At 40.9% G+C, this 12,934-nt stretch overlaps 1 protein-coding gene across 3 annotated transcripts in view; it reads right to left on the bottom strand.

Annotated features, from left to right (window-relative positions):
- The window catches only part of LOC100241089 (protein PHYLLO, chloroplastic), a 127,018-nt gene that overhangs the window by 57,154 nt on the left and 56,930 nt on the right, over positions 1-12,934 (bottom strand). For all 3 annotated transcript variants that reach the window (XM_019221367.2, XM_010655919.3, XM_010655926.3), the window contains one exon: positions 343-645. In XM_019221367.2, coding sequence (XP_019076912.1) covers positions 343-645 — 303 coding nt within the window. The remainder of the gene's footprint in view (positions 1-342; positions 646-12,934) is intronic.

Consider the following 12,934-nt stretch of genomic DNA (forward strand, 5'->3'; position numbering starts at 1 on the left):
AATTCTTTCCTTGTTAGAGTTGAGGAGTCTTGTATATATATCTTGTATTGATTCATTAAAAAAATAAGATGAAATATTCTTCTTCCTCATTAAATCCAATAGCAAAAAACATAAGTTGTTACTAATAGACCTATCCATAGGTTATATGTAGAACACGATTGTCTACTAACCTTCAAAAATGGAAAAAAAAAAAAAACAAAACAAAACAAAAAAACAAAAAAAAACAAAAACAAAAACAAAAACCACAAAAAAAAGCAGCAACTAGTAAATTAATTATGTTAAGTCAGAAGATTAAAAAAACATTTTCTTCTAGACATGTAAAGTATATCTTCAAGTGCTTACTCGTTTATTGCATCCCACAGCAAAACCAATAGCAGTACTCAGCAAACCATCAATACCACTGGCTCCCCTGTTTCCAGACACCCGTATCCAGTGAAATGGTAGTCCTAAGCTCAAAACTGTATCTCCAATCCTATGAGTACAGTCAGCCGAATTTCGCGCATACATATCTGCATCACGTATTGCCATGCTGTTCCCAATAAATAAGGCAGAGTCACAGGTAAGTGCTTCCAAAATTACATGTGCAACATAAGGTTCAGTCAAGAAACTTTCAGAATGTATCAAAGATGATATCTCCTGTGCAACCTACAAAAAAGGGAAAGGAAATTAACAAACGGATGCAGATAAAGGAAGAAAATTTCTTACAGACTTGAAACCCCATGACTTGAAAAAAGAAGAGAATATCTTACAGAATTGGAAGCCAACAACTTGAACCAAAGAGAGATAGAGAGAGGAAAAAGAAGGACGAAAAGAAAAAAAAGAAATCTAAGAATAAGAAGGAAGAAATTAGAAAAAAAAACTCAGAAATTTTTCCTTGTACCAGGAAGCAATCTTGACACTTCTAACCACAAGGAACCGAAGACATTAAATTCTACAGAAAGCATATTCTTTAATTAATTCTACCACACTCTATATACTAAATGGGACTCCATTGGAAATACTCTAGTTTCTTTCTTTTCATTTCTAAATCATTGTTGATCATCTCCATTACATGACCATTTATCCATTCAAGTTTATCAAAAAAAATGTCTATTTCTTGTTAAGATCGACTTCTAATCAACCTACATGATGGTGTTAGAATCTGTGCTAATTAATAGCATAAATGCTGATGTCTAGGATGACCAACTAATTAGGGTTGTATCCATGTAATTAGGTGTAGATTGTTGACTATATATTCAGGGCTTAGGAATAGGTCAACTTAGGTTTATTTTTGTTTCTGTTTTTGGTTGTACTCAAACATTTATTTATTCTTTATAAAGTTCTGATCCTGAATAAGAGAGTTCAATTCCAAAAACACCTTCTCCAACATGGTATCAGGGCCTAGGAAAGTCTTGCTCTAATTCTGAAGCTGTTTCTCCTTCTTGGCCATTCAATGCAGGAAGGTTTTTCTTTTTCCTCTGCTTAGCCTTCCCTGACAAGCTTGTTATCAATTTCTTGTTCTAAAGAAACCTTCAATTTTTTATTAATGTCAAAATTTTCTCAAAATCGTTTCTCTGAGATTTCTTTGGGTCAACCAAAAACTATGGTCCACTTTGATAATCCTAATCTCCATATTAAAACTGAGAAACTTAATAGGATTAATTTTCTTAAGCAAACCTAGTCAGAGAAGTTATTTCTCAAAAAGTAAGGAGAAAACTGGGTATTTACTCAGTACAATACCAACTCTTGGTTTGAATCATGGATGCAGAAAATTCCATGATATTAACTTGGTTGTTGAACTCCATATGCAGCCAAGAAACAACAAACCTCCCTATACCCATCTATTGCAAAAGATGTTTGGGATGTAGTGTCTCAAACGTACTCAAATATGGGAAACATTGCTTAGATTTATGAGTTGAAGAACTGGATCCACAATACCAAACAAAGGGATTCCTTGGTGACAACCTATTTCAATATGTTGAAAGGCTTGTGGTAGGAGTTAGATTGCTACCAACACTTCGAAATGAAGTCTGTAGCAGATATAGCCCAATTGAATAAGATGATGGAACAAGACCTTTGAATTTCTAGCTGGTCTCAACTCTGATTTAGATTAGGTAAGGTGTCTAATACTTGGTAAAAATACTCTTCATCTTCAAGAGAAGTTTTGTCATGTGTGTAGTGAAGAAAGCAAATGAGTTGTAATGTTGGGACCAATTTCACAAGTGCACTCGACGTTAAACATAACTCAAGATAATAATTTAACTGAATTCAAAGGTTGGACTCCAATAGGAGGAAGAAAAGGAGACCCTTTGGTGCAACTATTACAGTAAACTTAGGCACACCAAAGACATTTATTGGAAGTTGCATTGTATACTTCAATATGGTAGCAATGTTTTAAAATGTTAAAGGTGGAATTAAGGTGTTTTGCCCAAATGAGGTGAGACACAAACATGGAGACAAAACAAGGCAAAAACCTCAACCTAAACATAAATAAATAACAAAAAGAATAAACAAATTCTCAAAATAATAATAATAATAATAATAAAATCATACAAAAAAAATGAATAATAAGAAAATCATATAATTCATAATAATCAAATTAATATTTGTCATTCTCAATAGTTTCTAATTTAGTTCCTTTTGTCCCTTCAAAAATCAAACCTCGCATAACTTCATCAAATAATCTTTAGCACTACCATCACTATCACTAGTAGGATACTCTAAGGAATCAAAATCATATTTAAATATTTATATTCTCCCTATTAGTGTAAATGTTCACCTATTCTTCTTGTTGATCCATCAATTGTAATGATCTTTTTCCTTTATCTATCAACAGTAAAATAATGATTATATATGATCTCAGCCATTACAATGGCCAACAACTCCTTTATTTCTTTTTCTTGGTCTCTTTTTTCCCTTTCCACTTAATAAGGTCAATTGGTAGTCAACTAAGTTCTTACTTTGTACAAGGTTTAACCTTGGTCTTGGACCTAAGACAAAATTTATAAATCTAAAACAAAACCACCACAAAAGCATAACTCATTAAAAGCATCAAACATTAAGGCTGAAACCTGTAATAAAAGATATATATAAAAAACTTATAAAAAATTTGAACCAATTAAAACCCTTTGACTAGAGTGAAGCCTCAAGAGTGTCAAGGCTATAACTCTAGGCCATAAACCTCAACTTGGTGATGCTTAAGCCACAATTACCCAATGCCAAGGCATTAGCATCAAGGTTAATTTGCATAGCCTCACCTTGAGGCAAGCCCCAAAGTGTAAACCTAGATAGTCTTTTAAAATACTATATGATGGAACAAGTGACAGTACCACCAGAATACTATTGAGGCCCTAGAAAAAGCAGCTACCACAAATGAAACCTTAGAGAAAAGTTCCCTTCACCAGGGAAGGGCTAGAGCTCTTGAACAAGGTGTTAAGACACTACATGGTTCTTCTCTCTTTTTGCTCCCAATCTCTCAAAAACTCCTTCAGAACCCTCAAAATCATTGATTCAAGGGCCATAAACCATATCATAAATGAGTCCAATTTCTTCTTAATTTATAATCCTGGTTCAAGAAAGCAAAAGGTTGAGGTTATCGATGGGGGTCTTTAACCCTTGTCAATGTGTAGACCCTTTATTTTGTCTCTAACACATTTTTATTATTATTTTTCCTCTCACTCCACTCTTTTTTAGCGCATGTTTAGGATCCTTTTTACTCAATTTTTCATCATCCCTTCGAGGTTCGTACTCGGCTCATTATTGATTTTTGAGCTACATTTTGGAGACCATTAGAGGATTATTTTGGGTCCAAGCACGATTATTGGAGGCCTCTTAGGATTGATTTTTTTAGAGTTTGTGTTTTCAGAGCTTTAGAGCTCTTTTGGGCAGGTTGGTTGGGATGAAGACATGTGTCCTCATCCTGGCTGTCCTTTCCTCTGTTTTTTTAGCCCTTTTTTGACCTTTTGTGAGGCCTTTTTCCCCACCTTTTTGGAGCACGTTTTTGTAGGGGAGCAGAGTGGAGATTGAGGGACAATCTCTGCAGGGGAGTGGGCTGCAAGAGACACGTAGCAAAGGACACTGCTTGGCATGGTGTGGTGGTTAGTATACAGAGGATATTCTGAGTGAGAGGGTGAGTTAGAGGGGACGAAGAGGATTCGGCAGGGAGGATATGGATTTTGAGGGGGGATGTTTTTTTTTTAGAGAGAAAGGATTCTCAGGGGGGGCAAGAACCATGGAGGAGGAGCATTGAGAAGTCGAGCAATCTTTGCTTTAGAGGAGCTCTTAGGTAAGTTCACTGTGTATCTCTTGTTTCATCTTCACTACCACTGTTCTTCATCTTCTTCTCTTGCTGTTTGGGGCTTTGTTTGCTTGTTTGGTGATGGATAACAGAGGCCACACATGAGTTTTGTTGATTTCCAGCTTGTTCATACGCTCATTGTCATTGTTTCATTCACTGTTCTTTTTAGTATTATTTGAACTCAGTGAAGCTCTGTTTCATTTGGCCTTATTTGGAGATATTGGTTGTCTTTTTCTTGTATGAATCTCTCAATACTCTTCCCACCACTCCAAGCCCATTGAAAGAGCATGAGATGTGGCTTTTCTTGGTTCATATGTTGTTTGTTTGCTTTTTCTGGTTTTCTCTGGTTCTCCTCTGTTCTGGTCTCTGTTCCTTCTCTTAAGTTTTTTTAGATGCACTTGATCTGAGGAAATGGATTGATGGATTTATCAGTTGGAGAGATTGGTGGGAGTGCAAGGATTGTGGGAGAAAGCTCCTTCTGGAGAGTTGGTTTTGAGAGAGCAAGAAGAGGAGAGAAATTTAAAAAAAAAAAAAAAAAACAACAGAGAAGAGGAACAGAGGAGAGAAGAGGAACCCAGCTATTCTTGCTGGATGAGTGCTCGCAATGCTCTAAACCTACCGTCGGATTTGGTATGGCAATGGAATGTTTTGGTGGCTCTGGGTTCATTATTGCAAACTGCACCATAAGGGGGAAGTAAGAGTAAGCTGATTATTACCTCAGATTCAGGTAAAGACAGTTCTGTGGGGTATTGGTACGGCACCTAGGGAGATTCCTCCATATTTTGTCTTGAGAGATGCAAACTCCACATACCAAAGCCAGAAACTGTTGAATATAATGTATATATAGTGTACAGTCTTTCCTTTTTTAATATAGGTTACATGTATGGTAGTTAGTTCTTCTAGGTTTGTATATATATATATACTTCTCAATTGTAAGTAGTTAATCATATGAATGAGAATTAAGGTTTTCTTCTCTCTCTCTCAACATGGTATCAGAGCCAAGGGAGAAAACCTAATTCTTTCCAGTTTCCCCGTGTCATCAATTCCGGGAAACCTTCCGGTGACCGTGTTTCATTCTGGTCACCTTCCCCATCTCCCAAAACTTTCCGGTTAGTCGAATAGTCGTCAGAAAACACTCACTGCCGGCAAATTTTCCGGCAAACTTTTTCGGCGAACTTTTTTCCGACACCAACCACACCAAGAGGAGCGCCTGGAGGAGATCTCCAACTTTTCCCAAAGCACCGGAGCCAGAAAACAGTCCACGAGCCGGCCACGTGCACTTTTACGGTCGGCGACTGAATCTCAAGCGCCGGCGCGTGAGGGCGCGTGAGGCCTTTTCCGGCGACGCACTTCCTCCTCCAACTTTGCCTGACGCTGACCATCCTCCCTACATCCCTGGTTCTCCCATCCGAGCCCTGCACGTACCTCTTTTAGGGATTTTTGTCTCCGTCGGCCCTCCAAACAGTCTTTCCGGCGAAGCTCCGGCTACTTTTTCTCCACCCCAATCCCTACACGTGCCTTGGGAAGTGTTCTTCTACCTTCCTGGTGGTACCACGCCGCGATCTGAGGCTGTCTCCCTTTTTCGGTGGTGCCACACCGCAATCTGAAGCCGTATTAGGGCTCTCTTCGATCCAAACATACTTCATTCTCCAGATAAGTGGATATGGCTACTAAAACTTCCATTTTTTCCTCTGTTATATCTGGATCTCCTATGATTACTTCGGAGAAATTGGTTGGCAGTGAAAATTTTCTTTCCTGGTCTGCCTCTGTTGAACTTTGGTTTATGGATCAAGGATATGAGGATCACTTGGTTACCCAGGAGGCAGATATCCCTGAGGTTGACCGTGTACAGTGGAGGAAAATAGATGCATAGTTATGTAGTGTATTATGGCAATCAGTTGATCCCAGGATTCTTCTTCATCTTCGGACCTATAAAACTTGTTTTAAATTTTGGACTCAGGCCAAAGGATTATACACGAATGATATCCAGCGTCTTTATAAGGTGGCTTCTGCTATTGTCCATATCAGCCAACAGGACTTGGATCTATCTACTTATATTGGTCAGATTGTCTCTCTTAAGGAGGAGTTCTTGACTGTGATGCCTCTTACTCCTGATGTTGGGGCTCAACAAATACAACTTGACAAGTTCTTCATGGTCCTTACTCTTATTAGCCTCCGTCTGGATCTTGAGCCTATCCATGATCAGATTCTTGGTAGTTCATCTGTTCCGTCCTTGGATGATGTGTTTGCTCGCCTCCTCCGTATCTCGTCCACTCAGACTTTGTCATCTCATAGCACTTCAGATTCTTCTGTGTTAGTTTCTCAAACTACCTCTCGAGGAGGACGCAGTGGTACCTAAGGTAGAGGTCAACGTCCTCATTGCACCTATTGCAATAAACTTGGCCACACTCGCGATCGTTGCTATCGGTTACATGGACGGCCTCCTCGCACTGCCCATATGGCCCAGTCCTCTGATTCTCCGCTGCCTTAGCCTCCGAGCTCCTCCGCATCTCAGACATCTCAGGCTTCTATTGCCTCTGTTGCCCAGCCTGGTAATGCCTCTGCCTGCCTTACCCACACATCTTCTCTTGGACCCTGAATTCTAGATTCTGGAGCTTCTGATCACCTATCTGGTAATAAGGATCTTTTCTCCTCTATCACTACTACCTCTGCTTTACCTACTGTTATCTTAGCTAATGGTTCTCAAACTGTGGCTAAAGGTATTGGTTTGGCCATTCCTCTGCCTTCTCTACCTCTCACTTCTGTCCTTTATATTCCTGAATGTCCTTTTAATCTTATTTCCATCAACAAAATCACTCGTGCTCTTAATTGCTCTATTACCTTTTCTGATAAATTTGTGACCTTGCAAGACCGGAGTACGAGGAAGACGATTGGCATAGGACGTGAGTCTCAAGGCCTCTATCACCTCACCTCGGATTCATCTCCTGCAGTTTGCATTTCCACTGATGTTCCTCTCCTCATTCACAATCGTCTGGGTCATCCTAGTCTCTCCAAGTTCCAGAAGATGGTCCCTCGTTTTTCCACTTTGTCGTCGCTTCCATGTGAGTCATGTCAGCTTGGGAAACATACTCTTATCTCGTTCCCAAAGCGTTTGAATAATCGGGCAAAGTCTCCTTTTGAGCTTGTCCACACTAATGTTTGGGGTCCTTGTCGGACTGCGTCTACTTTAGGATTTCAGTATTTTGTCACTTTCATTGATGACTATTCTCGATGTACTTGGTTATTTTTAAAGAAAAATCGAGCTGAGTTATTCTCTATTTTCCAGAAATTTTATGCTGAAATTCAAACCTACTTCAATATTTCTATTCGTGTGTTACGCAGTGACAATGCCAGGGAATATTTTTCAGCCCCATTTACTTCGTTTATGTCTCATCATGGGATTCTTCATCAGTCTTCTTGTGCTCATACTCCTCAACAAAATGGGGTAGTTGAACGCAAGAATCGACATCTTGTTGAGACAGCTCGTACTATCTTCCTCCATAGTAATGTTCCTTTTCGTTTTTGGGGGGACGCTGTTCTTACCGCTTGTTATTTGATTAATCATATGCCCTCCTCTGTCTTACATGATCAGATTCCTCACTCCTTTCTCTTCCCTAACCAACCACTTTATTTCCTTCCTCCTCGTGTCTTTGGTTGTACTTGCTTTGTTCATATTCTCACTCCTGGATAGGACAAGCTTTCTGCCAAAGCCATGAAGTGCCTCTTCTTGGGATATTCCAGACTTCAGAAGGGTTATCGTTGTTATTCCCTTGAGACTCATCGATACTTTATCTCCGCTGATGTCACCTTCTTTGAGGACTCACCATTCTTTTCCACCACTTCTGAGTCTCTTCCTGTTTCTGAAGTATTGCCCCTTCCCATTGTCTCCCCAGCTGATGTCGTGCCTCCTCGACCACTTCAGGTTTATCATCGTCGCCCTCGTGTCGCTGCTCCTCTCCCTTTTGTTGAGGCACCTGCTGACTCACTTCCTATCCCTTCAGCTTCACCTGCCCCGGCTCTGCCTTCTCCTAATGACTTACCCATTGCTATTCGGAAAGGTACTCGCTCTACTCGTAATCCTCATCCTATTTACAATTTTTTAAGTTATCATCGATTATCTTCACCCTATTCTGCTTTTGTTTCTACTATATCCTCTGTTTCTCTTCCAAAGAGCACCCATGAAGCTCTTTCCCATCCAGGCTGGCGATAGGCAATGGTGGATGAAATGGTTGCTCTGCACTCTAATGGCACTTGGGATCTTGTTGTTTTACCCTCTGGTAAATCTACAGTTGGCTGTCGTTGGGTCTACGCAGTTAAGGTTGGTCCTGATGGTCAGGTTGATCGCCTTAAGGCCCGCTTAGTTGCTAAAGGCTACACTCAAGTTTATGGTTCTGATTATGGTGACACATTCTCCCCTGTTGCCAAGATTGCTTCTGTCCGTCTGCTTCTCTCCATGGCTGCTATGTGTTCTTAGCCTCTTTATCAGTTGGATATTAAAAATGTCTTCCTTCATGGTGATCTTGCCGAGAAAGTTTATATGGAGCAAGCTCCTGGTTTTGTTGCTCAGGGGGAGTCTGGTTTAGTGTGCATGTTACGCCGTTCTCTATATGGCTTGAAACAATCTCCTCGAGCATGGTTTGGCCGTTTTAGCTCTGTTGTTCAAGAGTTTGGCATGCTTCGCAATACAGCAGACCATTCAGTTTTCTATCATCATAACTCCTTGGGGCAGTGTATTTATCTGGTTGTTTATGTGGACAACATCGTCATTACAGGTAGTGATCAGGATGGTATTCAGAAACTAAAGCAACATCTTTTTACCCACTTTCAGACTAAAGACTTGGGGAAACTCAAGTATTTCTTGGGAATTGAGATAGCTCAATCCAGTTCCGGTGTGGTCCTTTCCCAAAGGAAGTATGCTTTAGACATCTTGGAAGAAACCGGTATGTTAGACTGTAAACCGGTAGACACACCTATGGATCCGAATGTCAAACTTGTACCAGGACAGGGGGAGCCTTTAGGAGACCCTGGGAGATATCGACGACTCGTAGGTAAATTGAACTACCTCACCATTAGTCGTCCAGACATTTCTTTTCCTGTGAGTGTTGTTAGTCAATTCCTACAGTCACCATGTGATAGCCATTGGGATGCCGTAATCCGCATTCTTCGATATATCAAAAGCACACCAGGCCAAGGTGTGTTGTACGAGAACAAAGGTCATACTCAGGTTGTTGGTTACACAGATGCAGATTGGGCTGGCTCACCCACAGATAGACATTCCACTTCAAGGTACTGTGTTTTTATTGGAGGTAATCTAATATCTTGGAAGAGTAAGAAACAAGATGTAGTGGCCAGATCTAGCGCTAAAGCCGAGTATCGAGCTATGGCTCTGGCAACATGTGAACTGATATGGTTGAGACATCTTCTTCAAGAGTTGAGATTTGGAAATGATGAACAGATGAAACTCATCTGTGATAACTAGGCCGCATTACATATTGCATCCAATCCAGTCTTTCATGAAAGGACTAAGCATATTGAAGTTGACTGTCACTTCATTAGAGAGAAGATCGCATCAGGATGTGTTGCTACAAGTTTTGTTAATTCAAATGATCAACTAGCAGACATCTTCACTAAATCTCTCAGAGGTCCTAGGATTAAATACATTTGTAACAAGCTTGGTGCATATGACATATATGCTCCAGCTTGAGGGGGAGTGTTGAATATAATGTATATATAGTGTACAGTCTTTCCTTTTTTAATATAGGTTACATGTATGGTAGTTAGTTCTCCTAGGCTTGTATATATATATATACTTCTCAATTGTAAGTAGTTAATCATATGAATGAGAATTAAGGTTTTCTTTTCTCTCTCTCAACAGAGACAATGGGCGGTCTTCTCATCAGAGTACTTCAAATGGTATTGTAGATTCCGTTTGGGTGCACTGGTCAAGCGGTGGTACATCCAGGTTCTATTGCAGGTCATGGATCAATGGGCCCAAATTTCTGGATGAGTTAATCTTTCTCAAAAGTTTCCTTCTGCCAATGTAAAGGAGCAGATTCAGCTGCTACCAGGAGGCTCCCTGCAATCCCAGATCATTTGGATCAACCAGAAGATGGAAGCAATGATTTGGACAAGTTGAGGGTGTTGATACAGAAATTTGAGGTTGTTGGGTTTAACTTGGGTGATTCTTGTGTACCAGGAAGGCATTCCGCAAATGTGGAGATGTTCTCGTAGTACATGTGGATGGAGTCATGACCGAGCCAGTAGTATAAATGAAGCAAATCTTCACTCTGCTCTTGATTTTGGTGTTAAAGTTTAGTGCTGTCTCTGTCCCAGTATCAGAGAGCATTCATAGAAGATTTGACACAGGATCTTCAAGGAAGCTTTCATTTTATGAAAATAGAGGAGGGGGAAGAGTGAAAACAGAGATATGTTCTGCCTTTATCTTCTTTCACTCCAACAAGCCTTCAATCGTCCGTGGAAATCTGAAGCCCACCAAGGTGTTCCTTGATGGAAATTATGTTTGCAAACTGACGACTTGGGGGTTGGTGCATGCTTCCAGTTTCTGATCGTAAAGGTGTTCTGGAGAAAGGTTTCCTTAGCATGACTGCTTGTGAGCTCATTCTAGGGTATAAGAAATTAGGAGGATTTAAGAGAATGAACCTCAGTTTTGGACAAGAAGAAGAGATATTTGAAGAGCTTTTAAGGAATGACCCTTATTAAGTTGAAGACATGGACATGTATCCCAGTAGGCATTAAAGGAAGGTGCATTGGCTGAATAAACCAAGTACCATGGTGTCATCTTATTTCCTGAAGAGCTCATTGAGAGCATTCTTGAAGTTTATGCTCTCCTGCAGGAAATTCGTGGTTTGCTCAGGTCATCAGCAGCTTGTGAACCATGTTTACTTTTCTCCTCATGGACAAGGGTGGCTTTGATACTGAGGAAGCATATCCCTACTCCAGACCATATGGCACTTACAAATTTCCTTCAGAAAAATATCAGCATTCAAGTTCTCGACTTTGTGAATATTATTCTGGGTGCTGAAGATGAGTCAAAGCATGCAGTTGCACTTCTTCATCAGTAACTATGGCATTTGGGAGGGCATCTTCTGCGATATTTCTCAGCGCTTCTTCCACTGCTGCTCTTCACTGGTTCATAAGCCCTGAACTGGTTCTTTGCCGCATCCAAGAGGGTGGAACCTTGTGCTTCCCAGCTGTGCTAAGTCTGCACTTTGCAAGGAAATACTCAGCACACCTGGAGGATTCGGTGATGATTGACTGATGCATAGTATGATGGGTAATCTCATCAAAGGAAGAAATCAAGAAATGGAGCATAATTCTCACGTAGCTCTCTACTTCTCAGCTTCTCACATCAGGTTCCTAGAAGGAGCATGGATTCCCAAGCCACTCCCGAGCATGTATTTGACACAATTCTGGAAACAATGGCTGGAAGCAGATCTCAGCTCATGGATGTTGAGGGTGATTGAGGTTCTTTTGGGTGTGTTGAAATAATGCCAAAGTTAGGTTTTTTAATTTAGGAAAGTATTTTAGGAATAAAAAAGGAGAGATCATTTAGGATATTTCCTTATGATTCAGTTTCCTAATTTTAGGAGAGAATTAAGCTAGATTGATTTTTTCTTATTCAGTCATTGGTGTATATATATGTGTATGGTGTGTACCGAATAGAATCAATAAAGGAGTTCAGAAATTCTTCATGGTATCAGAGCCAGTTTTCTGAAACCCTAATCCCTTCCGGCCAAATCTCTCTGGCCATCTCTCATTCCGACCATCTCTCTCTCTGGCCATCTCTCATTCCAGTCATCAGTCCTTATTCTCAGAGTCAAGGGAGAAAACGCTTTCCGGTCGGTCTAATCATCATCAGAAAACATTCACCGCCGGCAACTTTTCCGGCGAACTTTCCGGCGACGGTTTTTTCTACACCGCAAGGAGCGCCTGGAGGAGATCTCCAATTTGTCCCAAAGCACCGAAACCAGAAACCCATCCACGCGCCGTCCACGCGCGCTTTTTCCGGCCGGCGACTGCATCTCACGCGTCGGAGCGTGAGGGCGCGTGAGCCACTTTCCGACGACGCGCTTCCTCCTCCAAGCTCGTTTGACGCCAACCAGCCACCCTTCTTACCTGTTTTTGCCATCCGAGCCCTGCACGTGCCTCTTTTGGGGTTCTTTTGCTTCCGTGGGCACTTCGATCAGTTTTTCCGGCGTCCTCCAGCTATTTTTTCTCAACTCCAATCCCTGCACGTGCCTTGGGAAGTGTTCTTCTACCTTTCCGGTCCATGACAAAATACGGAATGGCATCATCACAAGTATCCAGCGTCACGTCACCAGAATCAGGGGGCAGATCTGAAATTCCAAACCTTGGTGGCAATGATTCCTCTCCTATTCTCATCACAGGACACAAATTAAATGGCCATAACTATTTACAGTGGTCACAATCTGTGTTGCTGTTCATTTGCGGTAAAGGAAAGGATGAGTACCTCACTGGAGAAGCAGCCATGCCAGAAACTACAGAACCGGGTTTCAGGAAGTGGAAGATTGAAAACAGCATGATCATGTCATGGCTTATCAATTCCATGAACAATGACATAGGAGAAAATTTCTTGCTGTTTGGGACTGCAAAGGACATATGGGATGCAGCCAAAGA

This window comes from Vitis vinifera, chromosome 1, assembly GCF_030704535.1.
Source record: "Vitis vinifera cultivar Pinot Noir 40024 chromosome 1, ASM3070453v1".
Taxonomy (NCBI): Eukaryota; Viridiplantae; Streptophyta; class Magnoliopsida; order Vitales; family Vitaceae; genus Vitis; species Vitis vinifera.